Source organism: Salvelinus namaycush, chromosome 32 (genome assembly GCF_016432855.1).
Source record: "Salvelinus namaycush isolate Seneca chromosome 32, SaNama_1.0, whole genome shotgun sequence".
NCBI lineage: Eukaryota > Metazoa > Chordata > Actinopteri > Salmoniformes > Salmonidae > Salvelinus > Salvelinus namaycush.
Genome location: NC_052338.1, coordinates 24,190,161 through 24,216,614, shown reverse-complemented (window position 1 = coordinate 24,216,614; position 26,454 = coordinate 24,190,161). Strand labels below are relative to the sequence as shown.

The 26,454-nt window shown below is 43.4% G+C and overlaps 2 protein-coding genes across 3 annotated transcripts; one reads left to right on the top strand and one right to left on the bottom strand.

Moving 5' to 3' along the window:
• Positions 1–757: 757 nt before the first annotated feature.
• LOC120026936 (CCN family member 4-like) lies at positions 758–7,823 on the top strand. The gene is made up of 4 exons (XM_038971714.1): positions 758–1,042; positions 1,508–1,762; positions 5,381–5,574; positions 5,742–7,823. Exons 1-4 carry the CDS (start codon positions 784–786, stop codon positions 6,045–6,047), a joined length of 1,014 nt encoding a protein of 337 aa, XP_038827642.1. The 5' UTR covers positions 758–783; the 3' UTR covers positions 6,048–7,823.
• On the bottom strand, positions 7,187–25,997 carry LOC120026935 (protein NDRG1-like). 2 transcript variants are annotated; one of them, XM_038971711.1, is made up of 16 exons: positions 25,853–25,997; positions 17,613–17,671; positions 17,266–17,301; positions 14,407–14,512; positions 13,929–14,049; positions 13,345–13,407; positions 12,446–12,506; positions 11,916–12,002; positions 11,686–11,730; positions 11,402–11,505; positions 10,918–10,980; positions 10,329–10,380; positions 9,827–9,874; positions 9,214–9,249; positions 8,862–8,913; positions 7,187–8,514 (listed from the first exon to the last, which is right to left on the bottom strand). In XM_038971711.1, exons 2-16 carry the CDS (start codon positions 17,667–17,669, stop codon positions 8,300–8,302), a joined length of 1,146 nt encoding a protein of 381 aa, XP_038827639.1. In that variant the 5' UTR covers positions 17,670–17,671; positions 25,853–25,997; the 3' UTR covers positions 7,187–8,299. The 2 variants fall into 2 exon arrangements, with proteins under 2 accessions (XP_038827639.1, XP_038827641.1); XM_038971713.1 differs by lacking the exons at positions 17,266–17,301; positions 17,613–17,671.
• Between the last annotated feature and the right edge of the window lie 457 nt (positions 25,998–26,454).

Here is a 26,454-nt window from a genome sequence, read left to right as displayed (position 1 = left end):
GCAGAATATTGTGTAGACAGGGGAACAAAAAGTACTTTGACTAATCAGCGTCATATTGATGAAATCATTTTGATTTCATATTCTTTCTTTTACCTCCCTTACCCTGTTAATCAACCTTGTTGTTGTACAATCCGAACAAGAAGGCCAGCCAGACCTTTTAGCACATTCAGGACTTGCAACACTTATCTAGCCAAATAGGGGATTTGGGTCTATTTAGTTCTTAGGCCGATATAGGACATGTTGGAAATAAAAAAGATTAAGGACATGAAGCTAATTACGACTTTGATCCTTGGGGCAACAGCCTATTATTCCCCTGTAACTGTTGCTACGTCAACTTAGCAACAGTATTTTGGGTGGCACTTATATAATGTGATTGTGATACAGGTGATCCACGTGCTAACAAGTACATGTGCTTCACAGGAGGTTGGTGCCACCTTAATTGGGGAGGACGGGCTCATGATAATGGCTGGAGCGGAATGGGAGGAACGGCCATTCCATCTACTCCGTTCCAGACATTATTATGAGCCATCCTCCCCTCAGCAGCCTCCACTGATTGTGCTTTTAATTGTCCTAGACATAGAAACGTACACAGATAACATACTGTACATCTTTGATGCTTTAGGAATGTCTGTTCTCTACTTACATGGTTTATTGTGTTACCAAAAGTCATAGCGTTTGACCATAGAAAACTAAAATATGTCTTATGTATATCAAAGTGCATAACACTAACTCCTCCCTGTCCCTCTCATCTAGGCCTACTCCCAGACCCAGAATTCCACTGCCATGCTGCCCCTAGCAGAATCCACAGACCTAGAGCCATACAACCGGACCCAGTACTGCCACTGGCCCTGTGAGTGCCCCCTGGTCCCCCCTTCCTGCCCTTCAGGGGTGAGCTTGCTCATGGATGGCTGTGACTGCTGCAAGGCCTGCGCCAGGCAGGTGGGGGAGGAGTGCAACGAGGCAGACACTTGCGACTACCATAAGGGACTGTACTGCGATTACAGCTCAGACAAGCCTAGGTACGAAAAAGGAGTGTGTGCATGTAAGTGTCATTTACCACACATACTCTAACCTACTAAAGACACCAATCATGATTAAAGGAATAATCCACTCAAAAACTATATTTTGGTATTTGTTTCATTAGTTCAGTGCTGATACAGTCCCAAAATATGTTGCATGTCAGCAATCTGGTTTTCAAGATATATCAAATTGTAACTTGCCACATTATCATGATGATGTGGCAAGTTACAATTTGCTTCTTGAAAGTCCTATATCTTGAAAACCTGATTGCTGACATACAAAACATTTTGGGACTGTATCAGCAGTGGACTAATGAAAAAAATACCAAAAGATAGGTTTCACAATCATATTACCCAATGTCATGACATGTTTGTTTCTGTTCAGATAACACTAAAAACATAGTCTGCTACATGATATTGTTATCATTACCTTATTCACTGTGTATCTCTCTGTGATGTAAGACTGCTGTCCTGACCTTCTTTGCCAGATATGGTTGGCACGGGCTGCGAGCATGACGGTGTGATCTACCGGAATGGGCAGAGCTTCAAACCCAGCTGTAAATACCAGTGTCTGTGTGTGAACGGGGCCATCGGGTGCGTGACCCTGTGTACGGACTCCCAGCCCCCCCGGGTGTGGTGCCAGAACTCAAGGAGGGTCAAGATCCCAGGACGCTGCTGTGAACAGTGGATCTGTGACGAGCCCAAGAAGGGGAAGAAGACTGCTCCAAGACATGCAGTGGAAGGTAGGACACAGATCCAACAATCAATCAAACAATTGATCAAGCAATCAATCAGTCAGTCAGTCAATTAATTAATCAGTGGTGGCTGGTGTCACTTCAAATAGGAGTACAGGCTCATTGTAATGGCTGGAATGTAATAAATGGAACCGTTTCAAACACATTGTTACCATTAGTGAATGAGAAATAGTCCATGTGTTCAATACCATTCCATTCCAGTCATTACATGGACAGAGTCTCGTGTATTGAGAATCTCGTAACACTAATAACCATGGTAATATTGAGCAATTCTTTGAAAATTGTGAAGCAAAATAGTTTAAGGACATTGCTTCATAGTAGTTCACAGGTAGTACTTCTGTTGCAGCAGTAGTTGTGTGGGATCTATAAACACTATCAGCGGTGGACTAGGGTGTGAATGTAGGTTGTTACTCCAGTGGGGAGAAGAGGTGCAGCTGTGTGTAAGAGAAGAACAAACTCTTTTCCTGTACACTCTCTCGCTCTCATTCTCATTGTTACTTTTGGGTAGTTCCAGTGCTCAGCGATCTTGTCCAGTAGTGTGCAAAGACAAAAGGGAACTTGGATGTACTAGAGCAGGGCTCTTCAACCCTGTTCCCAGAGAGCTACCGTCCTGTAGGTTAACTCCAACCCTGTTCCCAGAGAGCTACCGTCCTGTAGGTTAACTCCAACCCTGTTCCCAGAGAGCTACCATCCTGTAGGTTTTAACTCCACCCTGTTCCCAGAGAGCTACCATCCTGTAGGTTAACTCCAACCCTGTTCCCAGAGAGCTACCGTCCTGTAGGTTAACTCCAACCCTGTTCCCAGAGAGCTACCGTCCTGTAGGTTAACTTCAACCCTGTTCCCAGAGAGCTACCATCCTGTAGGTTTTAACTCCACCCTGTTCCCAGAGAGCTACCGTCCTGTAGGTTAACTCCAATCCTGTTCCCAGAGAGCTACCGTCCTGTAGGTTTTAACTCCACCCTGTTCCCAGAGAGCTACCATCCTGTAGGTTAACTCCAACCCTGTTCCCAGAGAGCTACCGTCCTGTAGGTTAACTCCAATCCTGTTCCCAGAGAGCTACCGTCCTGTAGGTTAACTCCAATCCTGTTCCCAGAGAGCTACCGTCCTGTAGGTTAACTCCAATCCTGTTCCCAGAGAGCTACCGTCCTGTAGGTTAACTCCAACCCTGTTCCCAGAGAGCTACCGTCCTGTAGGTTAACTCCAACCCTGTTCCCAGAGAGCTACCGTCCTGTAGGTTAACTCCAATCCTGTTCCCAGAGAGCTACCATCCTGTAGGTTAACTCCAACCCTGTTCCCAGAGAGCTACCGTCCTGTAGGTTAACTCCAATCCTGTTCCCAGAGAGCTACCATCCTGTAGGTTAACTCCAACCCTGTTCCCAGAGAGCTACCGTCCTGTAGGTTAACTCCAATCCTGTTCCCAGAGAGCTACCGTCCTGTAGGTTTTAACTCCACCCTGTTCCCAGAGAGCTACCATCCTGTAGGTTAACTCCAACCCTGTTCCCAGAGAGCTACCGTCCTGTAGGTTAACTCCAATCCTGTTCCCAGAGAGCTACCGTCCTGTAGGTTAACTCCAACCCTGTTCCCAGAGAGCTACCGTCCTGTAGGTTAACTCCAACCCTGTTCCCAGAGAGCTACCGTCCTGTAGGTTAACTCCAATCCTGTTCCCAGAGAGCTACCGTCCTGTAGGTTAACTCCAATCCTGTTCCCAGAGAGCTACCGTCCTGTAGGTTAACTCCAACCCTGTTCCCAGAGAGCTACCGTCCTGTAGGTTAACTCCAATCCTGTTCCCAGAGAGCTACCGTCCTGTAAGTTAACTCCAATCCTGTTCCCAGAGAGCTACCGTCCTGTAAGTTAACTCCAATCCTGTTCCCAGAGAGCTACCGTCCTGTAAGTTAACTCCAACCCTGTTCCCAGAGAGCTACCGTCCTGTAGGTTAACTTCAACCCTGTTCCCAGAGAGCTACCGTCCTGTAGGTTAACTTCAACCCTGTTCCCAGAGAGCTACCGTCCTGTAAGTTAACTCCAATCCTGTTCCCAGAGAGCTACCGTCCTGTAGGTTAACTCCAACCCTGTTCCCAGAGAGCTACCGTCCTGTAGGTTAACTCCAACCCTGTTCCCAGAGAGCTACCTTCCTGTAGGTTAACTCCAACCCTGTTCCCAGAGAGTTACCGTCCTGTAGGTTAACTCCAACCCTGCTCCTGAAGAGCTGACAGGTGTATAAAGTCGAGCACACAGCCATGCAATTTCCATAAACAAACATTGACAGTAGAATGGCCTTACTGAAGAGCTCAGTGACCTTTCCAACAAGTCAGTTCGTCAAAAAAGTGCTGTTATTGTGAAGTGGAAACGTCTAGGAGCAACAATGGCTCAGCCACTAAGTGGTAGGCCACACAAGCTCACAGAACGGGACCGCTGAGTGCTGAAGCGCGTAAATATCATCTGTCCTTGGTTGCAACACTCACTAACTAGTTCCAAACTGCCTCTGCAAGCAGCATCAGCACAAAATCTTTTCGTTGGGCGCTTCATGAAATGGGTTTCCATAACTGAGCAGTCGCACTCAAGCCTAAGATCACCTTGGGCAATGCCAAGCGTCGGCTGGAGTGGTGTAAAGCTTGCCGCCATTGGACTCTGGAGCAGTGGAAACGCGTTCTCTGGAGTGATGAATCACGCTTCACTATCTGGCAGTCCAACGGACAAATCTGGATTTGGCGGATGCCAGGAGAACACTACCTGCCCCAATGTATAGTGCCAACTGTAAAGTTTGGTGGAGGATGAATAATGGTCTGGGGCCGTTTTTCATTTTTTGTGCTAGACATCTTAGTTCCAGTGAAGGGAAATCTTAATGCTACAGCATGCAATGACATTATAGAAGATTCTGTGCTTCCAACTTTGTGGCAACAGTTTGTGGAAGGCCCTTTCCTGTTCCAGCATAACAATAACCCCGGGCACAAAGCGAGGTCCATACAGAAATGGTTTGTCGAGATCGGTGTGGAAGAACTTGACAGGCCTGCGCAGAGCCCTGACCTCAACCTCATCAAACACCTTTGGGATGAATTGGAATGCCAACTGCGAGCCAGGCCTAATCGCCCAACATCAGTGCCAGACATCACTAATGCTCTTGTGGCTGAATGGAATCAAGTCCCCACAGCAATGTTACAACATCTAGTGGAATACCTTCCCAGAAGAGTAGAGGCTGTTATAGCAGCAAAGAGGGGACCAACTCCATATTAATATCCATGATTTTGGAATGAGATGTTCAACGAGTATGTTCAACGGTGTCCACATACTTTTGGTAATGTAATGTATTAGATCCAGTTTTGATGAATAATGTCTAAAAAGCACTTCTGTCACTGCCCATATTCAATTGTATTCTCTCTCTCTCTCTCTCTCTCTCTCTCTCTCTCTCTCTCTCTCTCTCTCTCTCTCTCTCTCTCTCTCTCTCTCTCTCTCTCTCTCTCTCTCTCTCTCTCTCTCTCTCTCTCTCTCTCTCTCTCTCTCTCTCTCTCTCTCTCTCTCTCTCTCTCTCTCTCTCTCTCTCTCTCTCTCTCTCTCTCTCTCTCGCTCTCTCACTCACACACTTCCTCTCTGCCTGTCTCTGTTGACATAGCTCTTCCTGTTGAGGCGAAGGGCCAGAGCAGGAACTGTGTGATCCAGACAACCTCCTGGAGTATCTGCTCTAAGACTTGTGGTCGAGGTCTGTCCCTGCGTGTCTCTAATGCCAACGACAGGTGTGAGATGGTAAAAGAGTCCCGCCTCTGCAACATACGGCCCTGTGAGGTGGACATCACCAAGCACATCAAGGTACATGTACAGAGTATGTGTATGCATACACACGTTTACCCACATATATGGACATGGACACACATGCATGCATACATGTACGCATTGCATAGAGGTCAAATGTTTGTTTGTTATGATATCTATATTGAAGAGTTCACATTGCAAAAAAGTCCTCTCTTATCTCTCAGCCAGGGAAGAATTGTATGAACATCTACAGAGAAGAGCAGCCAAAAAACTTTACCATCTCAGGCTGTGTCAGTAAGAAGTCTTACAGGCCTAAATACTGTGGGGTGTGCGTGGCCACGGACCATCGCTGCTGCATTCCCTACAAGTCCAAGACCATCAATGTGGAGTTTATGTGTCCCAATGGGGCCGTGTTCACCTGGCAGGTCATGTGGATCAACGCCTGCTTCTGTAACCTCAGCTGCAAGAACCCCAACGACATCTTCGCCGAGCTGGAGAATTACTATGGCTACCCTGAGATCGTGAACTGAGACATTTCAATAATAAGTCATACTCTTATTATGGGCTCTATTCAATCAGATCTGCTTTACCAACATCCGCATAGCGGTTGTTTTGATGGTGTTAGAGGTGGAACTTCTTTAGAGCTGTCAATCCACAAGTGGCTCCCGGCATTATACCTAAAGCGGACATTGCCATTGGCTGCACGGAGTCACATGAACAGCCACTGGAATGTGAGATGTAATCTACACCTCCATTATGATGATAGAAATGCATATTATTTAGTTTCATGATTTTAAATTTGAGCGTCATTATTTCCATATAGCCTACACTTTCTCCTTCTGAACTTCTAACAGGAGTGTGGCGGGTGTGGATTTGTGACAATGGTCGCATGTGTAGCTGCTCACCGATTTGCAGTTCGACCTCTGAAACATCCACTATGCAGGTGTCTGCTATCGCTGGTTAATGCCTGATCTAATTGAACCTAGGCCTAAGCCTCCATCTACCCCTATTTTCACCTACTTTTCCTTTTCTCGGTGTTTTTTGGTTTGTCAGACTTTCAGAAACTCTGTTATATGTGATTTTATACATAGAGGCCGGTATTCAATCTAAGGCACGTTTAGAACAGCGCTCCATACAGCAGACAGTCCGCCTTTTAAAGGCAATTTCCCCGGCATTCGCAGAGATGGCATTCAGTCTCTAGATCGTCCATTGGATTGAAATCCAGACAAAGCATTTTTTCTTACAAGGGGATCCTTCTTTTGCTTTTTTTCCTATTGGAAAAATGTGTAAATCAATGTTTTTTGGTTTTTTTAAGCTCGTCTTTATGGTCTGTATATGGTTGCTTTCGGAAATAGTTTATTGACTTACAAGTAAACCAAGTGTGTGAAATATTTTAGTAATAATTTATTGAAGTACATTTTGAATACTAAATGATTGCACAAATTGTTTGTCATACAGGTATTTTTATATTCACAGGAACAAGTTTCATGAAATCTCGTTCATACTCATGTAAAGATTGATTTGATCGCGTGGCTCTGAATTGAATAATGAGTAAGAGATGAAGTGAGATGCTACTATAGAATGCATGTGCCATATATATGGTTAAAGATCCTGTGGAACTGTGGTATCATTTGATCTTACAATCATTAAAATTGATAACACCAGGACAAAAAGTTATAGGTTTTTAATAAATACATGCTATATTTAATGCTTCTCATCTACAGCATTAGGCAGTTATGCATCTTTATAAAGCGATGTAGTCCGGTGTTCTACGGCGACGGCAAGTGTTGCTGTAGTGCACGTAAGAGTGGGAGGGTTTTTGATAAGCTCTATGGCTAACTCGGATCTTTATATTACATCATGTGGATCGGCTTGACTTTCTCAAATCCATCACAACAAAGGAGCCTTAATAAGTTTCCATGGCACATTATCTTTGTTTGCCGTGATTGCATAGAAATAATCATTTACACAAGAAGAAATATCCAAAAGAACAATTGTGCCTGAAGCCATGATCTGTTAATAAAGCAACAGTATGCGTTTGTTTGATTAATGAAAGGATAATCTCATGAAATGTTCTACAATACATCCAGAAGAATGTTAACTCGAGACGAAACAGACATCCTGAAAGAGGAATCATTACAGGAATGTGTTGTATGTACATGATACATTTAAATTCCCTCCTTTCCAAAGTTTCAAAGACCAATAGCAATTTGAGAAGATAAAAAAGACGCCATATATATTTATTTTTTATCCACTTGCCTACCTATTCTTACGCCACTTCTCTCCTGTATCCCACAGTACATTAATCATAACATTGAAAAGTTAACGATGAACAATTAGAAAGTCATTTATAGTCAGGTACACATTTGAGAAAGCTGTGTCATATGTAATAAAGAACTATAGACAAAAAAGAAAAAAACTGTCATGATAGATTTAAACAAACTGCTGTACTAAGTACTGGTTCTGCAGCCACAGCTTTCTCCCACATTCTCCGTTGCGCTGTGTCACTCTGCTGCGTTGCCACTAACAACTAGATATTCCACCTGACTCGGCAGATGGGAAGGGATCTGTTTATTTCAAAATACGTTTTCCCCTCTAAGGAATTTCCTTCATAATGCAGTAGTATATACTTGCATAGCCTTACACACACAACCTCTTCGCATAACTCTTTGGCATAGAGACATTCTCTAGTTGAGTATGTGTGTTTGTAGGTGTGGTTAGTGGTAGCGCAGCAGGAACCAGGGGGCCAGAGGTTAAAGGTTGAGTGTCATGTAAGAGTCATCTAGCAGGACACTTCGGTGGACTTGAGCGCAGTGCTGCTGTTCGCTGTGCCTTCCATACTGTCCGTGTGGGAGCGGCCACGCTTCTCGTTGGTGTGTGACCGGCTCCTGTTTCCCTCGTTGGTGTGAGACCTGCTCCTGTTGCCATCCATGGAGTGGATGCTGGAGCCGGAGGCAGTGCGAGAGCGGACCAGTCTGGTCATGCTGGCGGCGGGCACTGAGGAAAGGAGGAGGAAGAGGAGACAAGGTTAAAGATCCATTCACACTGTGTTCATGGTCAACTGAATTCTGATTGTGGGCACTATATTTCATATTTATATTTCATAATCATTATAGAACAGGTTAACTGACATCCTGTTGTTATCTGAAGGTGCAGTTACTAATCTCACCCACCAGGTGGCAGGCAAACTCATTATTACAGGTTGACGTGAACACCCACGTTTCTTTTGCAAACAGTAATAGGGTATCCTATTACTTTTTACATAGTTAATTAAATACTTGTGTTAATATAATTACTGGTCAGCGTTGGTTACACAGAGAGTGTGTGTTGGAGTGTGTACTTACTGTAGCCCATTCCTTGAATGAAGTACTTGAAGGCCTCTGTCAGCTTTGCAGGCTGTTGAGTGAGCAAAGGAGAAAGTTAGCAACTTGTTTCCCTGGTATTATCAACATAATGACATAACAGACAGATTCATGTCCTATCCTACAAACTGTGATAATGAGAGGCATATGTATGACAGCTGGTGTAGCAGCAGGTGCTGAGCTGGGTATTAGCTCTCCAGACCCGACGTATGTGCCTCATTGCTACTGTCACTAATGCTCTTAAGTCAAGCTGCCGTTGTATTAACCCCCTATTGATTATCCCTTTACCACCCCACCTCACCTGCGTGAACATGTTAACAAGTTAGAAACGCACCTGGTCAACCATGGGCAGGCCTCCGCAATCCGCCATCTGGATAAAATAAAAAATAAAAAGGCCATGTGATTTTGGTCCGTTAACACGTCATTCAAGAGGGCAGAGTTAAGGTATCAGGTCAGCCGCGGTACGACATTAGTCACCCCCCATTACACAAAACAACCTCCCATCTAACACTTCCTCAACGTGAAACAAGTGTTTTCCATCAGCCTCTGGACAGTTAACAGTTTAGCGTCTGTAAAACGTGCCCATTTCAGGACAGCCAGGGGCGTGCACGTCATAGGTAGGCCAGACAGGAAGGATTGTGACCTGAGTGATGTTTATCAGGGACCAAACAGAGGTAAACAAACTCGAACAGGGAGGGCACAAGCTGGACTTGGTCCAATAAGACACTCAAATGTTCCATTGCAAAACGTTTTCCATTACGTGCCTAATGAACAGACCCTGGAGGCTGGGTACAGCAGCATAGCCTCAACCTGCGGTCTCAGGGGTCCAAGGCAAGGCTAGTAAATCAGTCACCAGGTAGTTGCTGAGCTCCTGGAAGCTCATCAGACTGCCTAGCCAATATTATGACCTATTATAAGCAGGAGGTAGATTGTAGGGGGCCACTCACCTTGAGCAGTGTGGTCTTTGTCGGGTCCAGCTTAGTATTGCACTCTACCTGTAGATGCACAGTACAGAGTCTAATTGAGTGACTAAATATTTACCCTAGTAGAAAAATAAATAGGTAACTGGGGGAGTAATATTGTATTGCTAGAATAGCTTTTGTGGTGTTTGATTTCTTTCCCTTTTTTGTCCCATGTTTAAATCCTAAAAGTTTTAACCTTTGACAATATCTTGTTGGGTAGGTCAGGGCTCTCCAACCCTGTTCCAGGAGGGCTACCCTCCAGTGGGTTTTCACTCCAACCCCAGTTTTAACTAACCTGATTCAGGTTAGGTGCGCTAGATTAGGGTTGGAGCGGAAACCTACAGGACGGTAGCCCTCCTGGAACAGGGATGGAGAGCCCTGACTTAGATGAAAGGACAACACATGTTCTTAGGAACTAAAGACCAGAGGTATTACTGTTAATGAATTGTTAATGGCCGTTAGGATTACAGTGTGTATTTAGACTTACCACAGCGTCAACAGCCGGAGAGCTGTCTCCTACCACCAACAGAGAAGGACACCTGAGAGCAAAAAAAATGTATTGCTATTTTGATACGCGAGGCTTATTTGATTTAATAGAAGTTTGGTAATGCTTAGGTTGTGACGACTGTACTGATATGAGTGTGATGCATGTGACATCCCGGCAACTTTGAGAAAAAACACTTTATATCGGAGTTGTCCCTGTTGATGGTCTATGCATATTCATGAGGCTAGCATAGCATCTCACTCTCCATTGAATACAGGCGGTTGACGTCTGTATTCAAATAATGAGATGTATCCACCAATCCGAAGAGAGGAACAGGAAGGAGCTTGACAGCCCGCCGTTCCGCTCTTTGGTCAACGAATCCCATTGTTAGGGCGGAGACTAGCATCTTGTCATTATATCCATCTGTGGTTATAGTACTACAGAGTCAGGAGTTTTTCCCAGACAGAGTAACCACCAGATCAGGCTATAACTAGGGCCCAGAGTTTCCAGGTCAGGGAAAACTCATGGCTCTAGCAATATGCCATGTGGGATGATTGAGGTATGCCGAAAAGTCTGAAGGTTTGGAACTCACTTCAGGGTTCTGACGGAGACTTTCCCACCAGGAATGGGCCTCTCAATCTCCAGATCCCGCCGGCTGAGAGGGAAAAAGGTGGGATATCAGTGAGGCCCAAACTGAACATACTGACATTTTACAAATATAATATTACATATATATGTTTATTATCTATTATAGATATGTAATAACATATATTGAAATATTATAAATACATATATAAGATACAGTATATTTCTATAATGAATATACAGGCGTCCTCTGGAGGACGTGATTATGTATATTAAATATATACATGTTTATGTGGAGTCAAAGGAGGTTCATGGTAATCTGTGTTATTCTCCGCAGTGAGGAGTCTAGTGTATTTACATGTTGTAAGACTTGATTAAAAGGGAAACTTGGGGATTTTGTCAATGAAGCCCTTTATCTACTTCCCCATAGTCAGATGAACTCATGGATAGCATTTTTATGATTATTCTCTGCAGGAGCCCAGTGAATTTACCTGTTGTAAGCTTTGACAAAGTGGTGCAGGTTGTACTGGTTCATGTCGTTCATGATGTGATGGCGGTAGGTGGCGATAAGGTCATGGTTGTTGGATATTTCCTCCTACAGAGACAGAAATAAACACCTACTCAGACTCTGTGACCTAGTGACAGTACTGCAACATGTAAGCCTGCCACGAACTGTCCTATATCCATGTAGCCCATAATTGGAATAGATTCAATGGGATTATGCTGATGTAATTTGCAGTTTCAATCACTGTCTATTTTGGTGCCCACTGCTCACCTTTCCGAAGAGATGTCCGATGAGCATTTCGGGCAAAGCAGTGACCTGAAAAGAGATTGAAAAGAAGATTTGTATATATTTTTTCATGGGTCAAATAGCAATCATATACATAGCAACGTTAATACTGTATAAACAAGCTACGTGACAATGTTGACAATCTAAAAAGGGCTGTATAAATCATCAATGTTGATGGATTGTTGTGGTTGTGTGGAGATGGTCCTGTATAGTACCTTGTTTGCAGCCCAGTCCATCCATCCCTCAGCACAGTGGTTGATGTTAACCAGAACCAGGCCTTCCACCAATGCTGGGTAGTCCAGCTAAAAACAGAAACAAACATTTGGTCAATGACTTCGTAATGGTGAAACTATACAAACAGTGCTCATTGAAACCTCATAGGGGTCCATTTCATTCACTATACTCATTGAAACCTCAACGTTTCGTAACAGAGAGAAGTTAGTTATGGGTCAGTTAGGAGTTAAAACATTATTCGTATCCCTCCATCATCTGGGTTCCAGCATATTGAGACGGAGTCCCTACAGGGCCGGGTGTTTTGGTATGGAGCCAGTGTACAACATTTCCAGACTCTCAGCAGCAGACTAAAGTAATAAACAGGACTGTACACCCAAAATCAGCACAGCATCACTGGGAACATTAATCTACTATAACTTCTAATCCCGGTTTGATTAAAACTCTTCATAATGAACCAAATTTAAGCATAATTGAAAGGGGAAGGTAGGAGGGAGGAGGGCGTCAAACTCACAGCGAATCTCGCCAGGATGTAGGCTCCAGCTCCGACGGCTATTCCAATTATGCTTTTCAGGCTGGTTAACAAGCAAAAAGAATATCATCAGATTTTTTTGGGCCAATGGATGAGGGTCTAAGGTATCATGGTCTTTATTCATAAAGCATCTCAAAATAGGAGTTCTCTTCATTATGATCTAAAAGGCAAAACAGCACTTCTAATCTGAGACACTATGAATATAGATCCTGAACGGTAAGTAGCATGACATGCTGACCACACCACTCGCATCGCGTGTGCGAGCATTGCAAAATAAATTGACACATACATGTTATTCAATCATTGCACTCACACTGCTCACGCGCGTCAGCGAGCGTCTGTGTATCCAGGCACTAAAATAGAACTTGGTTCTACTTGTGACACTTGACGCACTGCATGTCCTGCCTCTCCCATCTCCTCATTGGTTTTTAGGAGCATATACCCACGTGGGTGATTGAAAGATGAACTGAGGTCCACACTCCAGTCCAGTTAGTGGTGGTAATGCACCTTAAAGTTGGTTGCCTACCACCATATAAAGTCCAAAGAAGAAGAATCCTGAAGGAGGAGAGATTACTAGAAACTAACTCGGTTTACCCTTTTATCTGTTGATTAATTGTCAGAGTAGAGGACCTTGTGCATTTCAGGTAAAATAGCAACCCAATGATTATATCCCAGTACAAATTAGCTAGTAACAGTAAGATATTTCTAGCTACGTGTCCTGATCGCGTCTGGTGTGGGTGGACAAAATCAACATGCGCACGAGCGGTCTGGTCAGCATGTGAGCCCTATGGACGGGGTTCAAATATATGAGGAGAAATATATTTCATCATGAAAATATTTCATCAACTTCTAAATCTTATAAAGTCCTTGTTTGGACTTACCCAAAATGCTTGAGGACCAGGGGGAGGGACTCAGACAGCTGATCCATGGAGGGGTACTCGTACCTGGAGACAAAACAACAACCGTCAGGATTAAAGTACTTCCATTATCAACACTTCACAATGCTTCTTATCACTGCCCTCCATATCTCTATTCCATCAACAGCCTCATACTGGTTTCTCCTATCCTTTCTTTACTTTGATCATCTCTCCTATTCAGATCAATGGGGATCTGGACTCAAGATGCAGGCGATCATAAAAACGAAGCACCAGAGCAATAAGGTAAAAATATTCACCTAACAAGCAAATGATTTATCAAGAGATCAGTGTAAATGGGCCACAACAGATCTAGATGCTACAGTACAGAGGTCAAAGGGTGACAGACGAACAGGCTGGACTACATTTGGTGCAAAGGCGGCGAGGTCTAGGGTGGTCAAGTGGTCTAAGCCGCTGCCTCCAGAACTCATACCGCTGCAGCATGGGTTTGAATACGGCCCAGTGCCGTTTCAACCCACTCTCCTCCATCTTTCCTCTTTACATCTCGCCTATCCAATCAACAACAAATAAGATAAGGCGACTGGGCTCACCCAGTAGAGAAAGTGTTGGCCCCCTCGTGCTGCCCAGGGGCATCCACGTGGCACACAGCAAAGTGCTGCATGATCTCCTGCATGTCCTCATGCTGGAACATGGAGTCAAAGCACGTCTTGTCTGAAACATGGAGATCCGGTACAGGATGTTAGTGATGAGGCTGGATCTCACATGATTTGTGGATGTCAAATGTCTATCACGGTGACCATTGTGTGCTTCTTCCCAACTTTCAAATATATTACTATTTTTTTAAATGTTCATCTTTATTTAGCCAGGTAAGTCATTGAGAATCAATTATCTTTTACAAATGAAGTAAATTCACTTTTCATGATGTTGACTCTCCGTTATAGTCAACAAATAGACGTTCTCATTCTTAAACGTAACAATACCAAAGTGCATGGGGACATTAGTCTTACATTGAGGGGTAATATCAAATCCATTAACTAGGATGGGATGAATGAAACATATGGGGCTTACGGTTCAGTCCAATGTCATGGAAGGTGAGGATGACGGGCCGGTCTCCTTTGGGCATCCCCTTCATGGTGCAGTGGATCCTTCCATGGGGAGTCTCCACATCGTGCTCCTAAAGAAGGAATAAACCACGGTTAGCAAATAGGGGTACCACAGCACTCTGTTCAATTTCATAAGAAAATATCCAAACATAACAACAACAAAAAGTTTTGCCCTTCAAAATCACTTGTTTTTAACTTGGGCTGCATGTATTTTCTCCAACACAACACATTGTAATCAGAATACATCCAAACAGACTTAAAGTTCGCTCTGAATAAGGGGCAGCAGGTAGCCTAGTGGTAAGAGCGTTGGGCCAGTAACCGAAAGGTTTCTGGATCAAATCCCTGAGCTGACAAGGTTAAAATCTGTTGGTCTTGCCCCTGAACAAGGCACTGTTCTCTGTTTGGCCATCATTGTAAATAAGAATTTGTTCTTAACTGACTTGCCTAGTTAAATAATAAAAACATAATAAATTACCAAAATGTAAAGGCTTCATGAGAAAGTTCCATTGAAAACAAATGTATCCAACTTTCCGTGAAACAGACAATTGGCTCATGCAAAAGCAGTTAGCCGTTCTGCATTCAGTATCTTCAGTACACTCTGTTTCTCAAGGAGTCATCGACCAGAGCATCTGGCAATAATGTTTTAACAATATGATTCATTTCCACATGATTTCTGACTGATGCGTATTACTTCCAAAGAACCATCAGTCCACCATGTTTTTCACAATCAGAGATTGTTTATTTTAATCCCACAATAGTACAGAAGAAAAGATAAAGGTAAACAAGCCCAAGCCTATCAAAGCACACCATCAACTACTCCATAACTGACAGAGATCCAACAGTACTTACAGAGGTTTCAATCTCAGCAACAACACTCTCCATGTCCGAATCCCCCTCAAGAACCATGTTTCCTAGTGGCTTTTGGTCACCCGTACTGAGTAGTAAACGGAGGTAGTGCTCTGAGCTATAGATCCAATTGAAGGTAAGCTTCTGTAAAGGTCTTTATGAGGGGACTTGTCTGAGGGTTGTGTTTTATACCCCTGGTACTTACTACTCTGCATAAGCCCTGGCCTCCCATGGTGCTTTGCAAGGTGGTCAAAACAAGATAATTCTTGCTGAAGAGATCCCTAAATTGGATCAGCACAATGTCCGAAAGTGGGACAGCATGGGATATTTAATGAGGACTAGTGCAAAGTGAAGAGTAAGCAAGCCATCAGATCAGTGGGAATACAGTATAAAAGAGCAATGAATAACTTTTAACCCAGTTGCCAAAATATCCTAATTTGATGACATATCAGGCAGTCAAGAAAGAGAAAAATAAAGACATTTTTTGTAATAGCACTGGCATAATCACATCTGAAGCCTTTATGGTGTTTTAAGTCATTCTGTTAGGTATGTCTGTGTGGCAATGTTTCAATAGATTGAAAACTAACTCAGTATCGTTATGAGATACCGTACAAATACATTGTTTCATGTCTCAATGTTATCAGTGTGCGGAGATTATCTTTAGTCCACTATTCCAAAGATAAGATAGACTATTGGCTCCTAGGTGCAATTTTGTTTGCGGCACGTTCAATTTCATAGGCCTAGCCCACTAGACCTACTGATACTGCAAGTGTGAGTGGTTACCAATAAAATAATATTGCCACTGGAATAGGGGAGGAATCCTGACGTCATAAACCCCATACACTGACCAAAACAACTCTTACAAGGAAGGTAGTTAGGTCCAGGTTAAGACCCTGAAGAGTTGTGTCTCAAATGGCAACCCATCCCCTACATAGTGCACACATTTTTACCAAATGAATTTGGGCTCTGGTCAAAAGTAGTACACTGCATAGGGAATATGTTGCCATTTGGGACGGAATAAGAGTCAACGATGTAGTCAAATCCAGTTCAACCAAGGCTTCCCTCCAGGTTCACATAACCTATTTACATGACCTGAGGTAAACATCTGACGGCAGTGTCGTCTAGGTAGCCACGGCTTATTTGGTGGCAGTTTGATATAGACACATGCTGAGCTAATCTCATTGAGCTAGCTAGAGGAGGGGGGAGAGGAGAAAAGAGGAGGAGGGATACATGTGTAACTTGTGTGCCTGAGCTTAAGGGGGGGGGCAGCCTGGGAACGGGACAGGTGGCTGAGGTGTCCCTCCTCTACCTGCGTCAGTAGGGCTCTAAGACACAAAGCGATATTAAACGCTTGCCCTGGAAACCTGAGTTGACTAATCCCAGCAGGCATGAGGGTCGGTTTGCACGAGATGGTTAGCTGCAGGCAAAATCCCTCTGCCACCTCTGAAAAGTCTCAGGTCGACATACAGTATAATCAGTTTCAGGATATTGGCATGTGGTAGGATGTTTATAAGGTACTTTGACAAGTTAAGAATGAAAGCATATATTGTTAGGTAGTGGGTTCCCAGTGGTGCAGTCCACAGTCCTGAATGTATGTAGTTGGTATGTAGTTGGTATGCAGTAGGTATGCTGCTGGCTGTATGTCAAGTCAACATACACATTCATACTACAGTGTGCTCAAAATTAAATTATACTTTTCCCTCTTTAGATTACACAAAGGGCTACAGATGAAACACTAGTGCAGTAGTCATGTAACGTCATCTGTCAGTATCAAAGAGACCTAAATGTATGCAAAACTTCCACCAGAAACACCTAAGTACTGCAAGATGATTCATCAATCATTTTCCTTTCACATTACTAAAATATCCCAACCTAATCCATGTAGACATTAATCTGACTACTCTACACTGAAACCTGTGGATTATGTCAACATGTGTAGATTTTGATGGGTATCTACGTGTGTACCATAGGGACATACCTTTATCACAAGTTGCGCAACAGCTGCTCTCAACCCCTAGAAATGACAACGGTTATAGAGAGTGAAGTTTTGCCAATAAGATATGATGAAATAGAGAATATAAGTAATTGTCCTATGGGCTGCATTGTGTTTTAAATATAAAGAAAGGTATCCATAAAGGACCAGTATCAAGATATAGTCAAAACATTTCAGACTGTTCCTGACAGCTAAACAGTCAGCATTTATCTATGGAGTTCAGTTGTCATATAACGAAGTTTAAACAACATTTTGCTCAGACAAATAAACCATTGTCTATAGTACATGCAAATCAAATGTATGATCATAGTAATGATCATGTGTTTACTTACTGGCAATTCCCTGTCAACAAGCAGGGCTGCTTTTGGGGCAACTTGGATGTCATCCATCTCTTTCAGTTGAAGAAGCCGAGAGAGACAGAGAGAGAGAGAGACTGATATTTAGATATACGTCGACTGCTTCAACCAGTGGTGGAGCGTTCCTCCGTGTTTGAGAGGAAGTTTCATATTACAAAACACACATACCTTTCTGATCCCTGTACATTTGTTTTGAAATCATGTTATTACGTTAATAATATCTGAGAAAACAAGACTGGTGCACTCTCGTTCAACAGTGCATTTGAGTATTTTCAGATACACTTGGAAAGTACACTGCATTTACAAATACAGTCCAATATTCAACTACTTGTCTTTTCAAATAAACAATATCTAAATACTTACTTACTTCGAAATAATTGAAAAGTTATTTAAAAAATATTTTAAAAAATGTATAGTATTTGAACCCAGGTCTGGATCGTATAGGTACCATGCTTTCCTTCCCAACCTTTGTATGATCCTTCTACGGATCTAAACGTCTCCAAAACAACTTGAAGAAGGGTTCTCCTCAAGTGTTTGACAGGTGGTTTCCAGGAGTTGTTTACCAGGAGTTGTTTTCCAACCTTCCACTCCACAGTTAGCCATGACCACCTGATTTTTACACAAAGGAATGACAGATGACTAAAACACAACATCCATGTTGCCCTCTTGTAGGGATTGATGTATGACACTGTTTTAAGACTACAACACTAGCAGTACACCAGGCCCTAGCTACAGCTACAGTTTTCAAAGCATTTTAAACCAGAATGAACTCAAATGAGAGTCGCTCCGGCTATTTCGACAGAGGGAGGGAGTGGGCGAAAAATTCAATCAAGCTGCTGTCTAGAGATCATGCTGCTGTGGATCATGATGCTAATTTGGTCGGATTGTGTGGGCTCTACTGTGCATGCAAATCAAATCAGATGGTAAACAGACAGGGTCTTTGTGTCCGGCAAGGCCAAGGCAGGACAACCAGTCGAGGCAGGGCGGGCAGGCAGGCGAGGCTGGTAAAGGAGTCAGGCTCTTCCTCCGTGGTGGGCTTACTGGGCTTGGCCAACACACAAGAAGCTACTGACACTGCACAGCTTCCATAGCTCCCTTCACACACAAACACAGTACTCTCTCTCGCTTCCTGCCTCACACCATATTCCTGTGTCTCACTCTCTCCGCTGCACAGCGATAACAAGATCCTTTGGATCTGATCTCTGTACAGGTTTGAGATGTGCCTCTCCAGTGTAATTTATTAAAGGAAGCAATTAATTTAACACAGAGTTTTGGGTGTCTGGGCAGGCTTCCATCAGAAGAGCATCCGGACTCTACGGCTACATCCCAAATGGCACGCTATTCGGCCTAGAGCACTACATAGGGAGCAGAGTGCAATGTGGGAGGCAGACCGTAACAGAGGCCTCTGCCAGGCCTCACAATAGTACAGAGAGGAAGAGGAGTATCAATCAAACAGGTTCATTTTTCGGATGTGTTTTTTTTTAAGACATGACGCCTTCCACTACAAATCCTTCGTTGGAGAAACTGTTTGCCATTTCCCACTGAAATTCCAACATTCTATTCAATCCAACCATGTGAGAGAAGTTACACAACCCAACATAATCTGGAAATGTTGATAAAAACTGTTTTGTATTTATAGCAGCGCAGTTAATCCTACTGGTGTTAAAGAGGCTAGTCGTGATCTTGAAACCCATGTCTGTATTTTCAAACCTTCTGTTTTGGTTTCAAATTATAGCCAAGTAAACCAAACACCATTAAACCCAAACCAGTTTCCAGACCTGTAGATAGGCTTGGTGCTGAATAGGCAGTTTGAGACAACTAGGCCAAATGTTGTTTACAAGCTAGGATGCCCTTTTGACTCTCCTAAGCTAATCTTTTACCTGGCGGTATAAAAAAACTACCTCTCAGGACATCAGTAATACCTCACGAGTACAGAGCATGTTCACTCTCGCACTCCTTCTCTGCCCCCTCCCTCTCTGTGTCTGAGGAAATTCTCCCTCTCTTCCTTGCTATATACAGTGGCTTGCGAAAGTATTCACCCCCTTGGCATTTTTCCTATTTTGTTGCCTTACAACCTGGAATTAAAATTGATTTTTGGGGGGTTTGTATCATTTGACTTACACAACATGCCTACCACATTGAAGATACAAAATATTTTCTCTTGTGAGACAAACAAGAAATAAGACAAAAAAAGCAAACTTGAACATGCAGAATTATTCACCCCCACAAAGTCAATACTTTGTAAAGCCACCTTTTGCAGCAATTACAAGCTGCAAGTCTCTTGGGGTATATATATATAAGCTTGGCACATCTAGCCACTGGGATTTTTGCCCATTCTTCAAGGCAAAACTGCTCCAACTCCTTCAAGTTGGATGGGTTCCGCTGGTGGACAGCAATCTTTAAGTCATACCACAGATTCTGAATTGGATTGAGGTCTGGGCTTTGACTAGGCCATTCCAAGACATTTAAAATGTTTCCCCTTAAACCACTCGAGTGTTGCTTTATCAGTATGCTTCGGGTCATTGTCCTGCTGGAAGGTGAACCCCCATCCCAGTCTCAAATCTCTGGAAGACTGAAACAGGATTCCTCTCAAGAATTTACCTGTATTTAGCGCCATCGATCATTTCTTCAATTCTGACCAGTTTCCCAGTCCCTGCCGATGAAAAACATCCCCACAGCATGATGCTGCCACCACCATGCTTCACTGTGGGGATGGTGTTCTCGAGGTGATGCAAGGTGTTGGGTTTGCGCCAGTCATAGTGTTTTCCTTGATGGCCAAAAAGCTCAATTTTAGTCTCATCTGACCAGAGTACCTTCTTCCATATGTTTGGGGAGTCTCCCACAAGCCTTTTGGCAAACACCAAACGTGTTTGCTTATTTTTTTATTTAAGCAATGGCTTTTTTTCTGGCCACTCTTCCGTAAAGCCCAGCTCTGTGGAGTGTACGGCTTAAAGTGGTACTATGGACAGATACTCCAATCTCTGCTGTGGAGCTTTGCAGCTCCTTCAGGGTTATCTTTGTTCCCTTTCTGATTAATGCCTTCCTTGCCTGGTCTGTGGGTTTTGGTGGAAGGCCCTCTCGTGGCAGGTTTGTTGTGGTGCCATACTCTTTACATTTTTTAATAATGGATTTAATGGAGCTCCGTGGGATGTTAAAAGTTTATAACCCAACCCTGATCTGTACTTCGCCACAACTCTGTCCCTGACCCGTTGGTCTTCATAGTGCCGCTTGCTTGGTGGTGCCCCTTGCTTTGTGGTGTTGCAGTTGATGTCTTCACTATTATTCTGCAATGTAGAAAAATAGTAAAAAATAAAGAAAAACCCTTGAATGAGTAGGTGTCTCCAAACCTTTGACTGGTACTGCATATACTGTAGTTCTCTCTTCCTTCCTTGCTCTCACTGTGTCTGTCTCCCCTACCTCATCCCTCTGTTCCTCCCTCTCTCTGAGGAGATTAAAATCTTACTACCTCCTAAGCACATCCACAACATCTATTTTTTTACAGTGTGGTGCTCTACCATGTATCAGATCCTGATCTCTCCTTTCACACTCCTGTTTTTCAAGAACTTGTGCGTAGATGAGGACAACAGACAATTCCCCAAAATAATCTTAGCGTGCAGAAGTGAGACTGCCTTATGGATTCATCCAACACAGGAAATGTTGGAACCATAAACCATAAATATTTGTCTGCGTGACAAATATTGGCACAATACTCTAACACTTTCTGACTGAGTAGGCCTAAATGTTGAGAGAGAGAGAGAGAGAGAGAGAGAGAGAGAGAGAGAGAGAGAGAGAGAGAGAGACAGTTTAAATCCAGATGATTTAAATCATGTTACAAAACACCTACTCTCCACTACTTGGTTAACAAAACACTACTGATTGGAATTGGGAAGCAAAGTCTCTCTTTTAGGTAGCTAAAATTAAGGCCACTGCCACCTTCCTTTTTTCTTCAATACAAAAACCAAACCAGCTGCATCTGTAGAAACAATGATTGCTTCACTACATTTTCAGTACTAATTTAATCTGTCAAATCCCCCGCCCCATTCTGAAATATTAGGAGCAGGGCAGACTCCTACTAGCTAAACTAAGCTCCTTACGGACATATAAATCTTTCCCTATCCCAGTCTGCTGTCCCCACTTACTTCAAGATGTCCACCATTGTTCGTGTACACAAGACACCTAAGGTAACTGAACTCAAAGACTATCGCCCTGTAGCACTCACTTGTCATCATGAAGTACTTTGAGGCTAGTTAAGGATCATATCACCTCTACCTTACCTGATACCCTAGACCCACTTCATTTTGCTTACCGCACCAATAGATCCACAGACGATGCAATCGCCATTGTACTGCACACTGCCCTATACAATCTGGACAAGTGGAATACCTATGTTAGAATGCTGTTCATTGACTATAGCTCAGCCTTCAATACTATAGTGCCCTCCAAGTTCAAATCAAATCAAATGTTTTATTGGTCACAACTGGGTGTGCAACTGGGTCCTGGACTTCTTGACGGGCTGCCTTCAGGTGGTGAAGGTGGGCAACAAAACATCCACTTCGCTGATCCTCAACACAGGGGCCCCACAAGGGTGCGTTCTCAGCCCCCTCCTGTACTCCCTGTTCACCCACGACTGCGTAAAATAACGACTGAGGAAAATAACCTCTCAATCAACGTCAACAAAACAAAGGAGCTGATCGTGGGCTTCAGGAAACAGCAGAGGGAGCATGCCCCTATCCACATTGACGGGACCACAGTGGAGAAGGTGGAAAGATTTCAAGTTCCTCGGCATACACATCACTGACAATCTGAAATGGTCCACCCACACAGACAGTGTGGTGAAGAAGGTGCAACAGCCCCTTTTCAACCTCAGGTGGCTGAAGAAATTTGGCTTGGCCCCTAAAACCCTCAAACTTTAACAGATGCACAATTGAGAGCATCCTGTCAGGCTGTATCACCGTCCTGGTACGGCAACTGCACCATCCGCAACCACAGGGCTCTCCAGAGGGTGGTACGGTCAGTCCAATACATCACCGGGGGCAAACTACCTGCCCTCCAGGACACCTACAGAACCCGATGTCACAGGAAGGCCAAAACGATCAGTAAGGATATCAACCACCCAAGCCACGGCCTGTTCACCCCGCTATCATCCAGAAGGCGAGGTCAGTACAGGTGCATCAAAGCTGGGGCCGAGAGACTGAAAAACAGCTTCTATCTCAAGGCCATCAGACTGTTAAATAGCCATCACTAGCCGGCTTCCACGCGGTTACGCAACCCTGCACCTTAGAGGCTGCTGCCCTACATACATAGACTTGGAATCACTGGCCACTTTAATAATGGATCACTACTCACTTTAATGTTTACATACTGCTTTACTCATTTCATATGTATATACTGTATTCTATTTTACTGTATTTTAGTCAATGCCACTCCGACATTGCTCAATCTAATATTTCTATATTTCTTAATTCCATTCTTTTACTTTTAGATTTGTGTGTATTGTTGTGAATAGTTAGATACTACTGCACTGTTGGAGCTAGGAACACAAGCATTTCGCTACACCCGTAATAACATCTGCTAAATATGTGTTTGTGACCAATAAAATTGCATTTGATTTACTATGCGTTTGGACGGTAAGATGGAAAAGACTCAATATCGCCATCTGCCGGCCTTTGGCCTAGATAATTACTGTGTATGTACCGATGCTCGTTTCAAAGTAACATCACATGATCAATGACATCAGAAGCAAGATCCTACGGATTACGCTGTGGTTCCGGTGCTTTCTTCGATTACAAGTTGCTTTCAAACAACAAGTACTTACAATGTACTTACATTGTACACTAAACAAAAATAAACTAAACATGCAACAATTTCAAATATTTTCCGGAGTTACAGTTCATTTAAGGAAATCAGTCAATTTAAATAAATTAATTAGGCTCTAATCTATGGATTTCACATGACTGGGAATACAGATATGCATCTGGTGGACACAGACACCTTTAAAAAAAGTACTGGTGTGGATCAGAAAACCAGTCAGTATCTGGTTAGACCACCATTTGCCTCAGGCAGCAGGACACATCTCTTCGCATAGAGTGGATCAGGCTGTTTATTGTGGCCTGTGGAATATTGTGCCACTCCTCTTCAACGGCTGTGTGAAGTGGCTGGATATCGTCTGGAACTGGAACACCCTGTCATACACCTAGATCCAGAGCATCCCAAACATGCTCAATGGGAACCATGTCTGGTGAGTATGCAGGCCATGGAAGAACTGGGACATTTTCAGCTTCCAGGAATTGTGTACAGATCCTTGTGACATGGGGCCTTGCATTATTTTATTTGTAGAAATGTTTAGTCATTTAGGAGATGCTCTTATCCAGAGCGATTTACAGTAAGTAGCAAGTGCACACATATTTATTGGTACTGGTCCCCTGTGGGAATCACACCCACAACCCGGGCATTGAAAGTGCCATGCTCTACCAACTGAGCCACACGGGACCACACTGAAACATGAGGTGGTGGCGGCAGATGACACGACAATGGTCCTCAGGATCTCCTCACAGTATCCCAGTGCTTTCAAATTGCCATTGATAGAGTGTATGGCGTTGTGTGGGTGAGCGGTTTGCTGATGTCAACGTTGTGAACAGAGGGGTTATGGTGGGGTTATGGTATAGGCAGGCATAAGCTAAGGACAACAAACACAATTGCATTTGTCTGCAATCTGGCCGTTACAGTTGAAACAACTATTCAGACGTAAAGAGCATATTCTCCAGCGTGCCAGTGGCCATCGAAGGTGAGCATTTGCCCACTGACGCCAAACTGTTGTCAGGTCAAGACCCTGGTGAGGTGGACGAGCACACAGATGAGCTTCCCCGAGACGGTTTCTGAAGTTTGTGCAGAAATTCTTCAGTTGTGCAAACCCACAGTTTCATTCATGGGTGGCTGATCTCAGATGATCCTGCAGGTGAAGAAGCCAGATATGGAGGTCCTGGGCTGGCGTGGTTACACGTGGTCTACAGTTGTGAGGCCAGTTTGACGCACTGTCAAATTCTCTAACAAGGCGTTGGAGAGGGGTTTGGTAGATAAATTAACATTACATTATCTGGCAACAATTCTGGTGGACATTCCTGCAGTCAGCATGCCAATTGCACTTCCCTCAAAGCTTCATACATTTGTGGCATTGTTGTGTGACAAAACTGCACATTTTAGAATGGCCTTTTATTGTCCCCAGCACAAGGTGCACCTGTGTAATGATCATGCAAGTGTGGAATATCAGCTTCTTGATATGCCACACCTGTCAGGTGGATGGATTATTTTGGCAAAGAAGAAATGTTCACTAACAGGGATGTAAACAAATTTGGGCACAACATTTGAGTGGAATAAGCTTTTGTGCATTTGGAACATTTCTGGGATCTTTTATTTCAGCTCATGTAACATGACACCAACACTTTCCATGTTGTGTTTATATTTTTGTTCAGTTTTGATTTTTTCAAATAACTTCTCCTGCATGGTAGCTCAGCATGTAGAGTCGGGTTTCAAAGATCATAACACTGGCGAATGCAAATACATATGACATTTATTTTGACACCACACTTTCTGCACATGTGTTTTATTTAGTATAAGCTTCTAGACTAAATAATGCAATAGGTTCACAGTGACAGCAAAAAAGAAGCATGACAGAAGGCGCGAACCTGTAACAGTAACTGACAATAGGCTACTAAAACCCGAGACTAACCACTGCGCCACGGAGATTTGATCACCTTTATGGAAAATAATTTTGTATGAACAAACGCTGCTTTTCATTACTTGCCAACATATATCACTAATCTGCATTGTGTTAAAAGCTCCAAGTAGCCTAATGAATAGCTTTTCGGCACAATTTGGTGAAAATCCCAAACGCTTCTGAAGCCTCGGGTTCCCATCACTACCCACTAACACACGAACGCAGGGGTTGCAGCCATGAGGCACGATCGCAATTTGATATCATGTAATTGGGGAGAAAAAGAATTGGGTAAAATGATCAAATACAGAAAGTATTTGTTCAAAAATGTAAACAAAACAAAAAGCTTCCTGTTTGGCATAATGGCGCTCGTGGTGCGTGTATATGCTGGTTTGACGCAATAGCTACACTGGGTTGGTACTAACATCTGGAGAGTTTAAAGGACCTGTATTTAGGTCAATTGAATTGCGCTGTAATATCCAGAGATCGATTCAAAAACACTGACCTGTTAAGTTTGATTGTCCACTGTTGATCTCCCACACAAAGTAGTTAAACACTTTAAATGGTTTGCAAATCGCCTCAGTAATATTTATTCACTAAGGATGGGTTATATTTACTAGTTACTTGCATCTGAGGGAAGGTGTATCAGGGCGTTTATAAAGCAGTAGGAGACAGCCCAGCCCCCTTCCCCTTCTCCACTTGCTATTGGGCAATATCACTGCATTTGGTAATACTGCTATACTGTTCCCAGCGGTTGAATGAGAAAGGGGATGACACTGAGGCTGCTGATTGACGTGTGTCAGTAGTACAGTTGTAGTGAAGCAGCCTACATCCATTGATGCCCACTTCTCACCTCTAACTACATGTATTTATCCGGACATTTTTGCATTTTTAGTGCAATTATTACATTCACTAATTTTGTGACGTGTTTGGCATCCAAGAGGGTTACTTTTTATGTGGGTTTATTTCAGGAACGCTTGTTAGTTTGTCAACAGTCCATGCTTCATGGTTAGGTGGTCATTACCGGGATATTAGTAGGTTACACTTTCACTGGACAGTGGCTGGATGTGTACTGGAATCTTGGCAACCCTGTCGTATTTATACAAA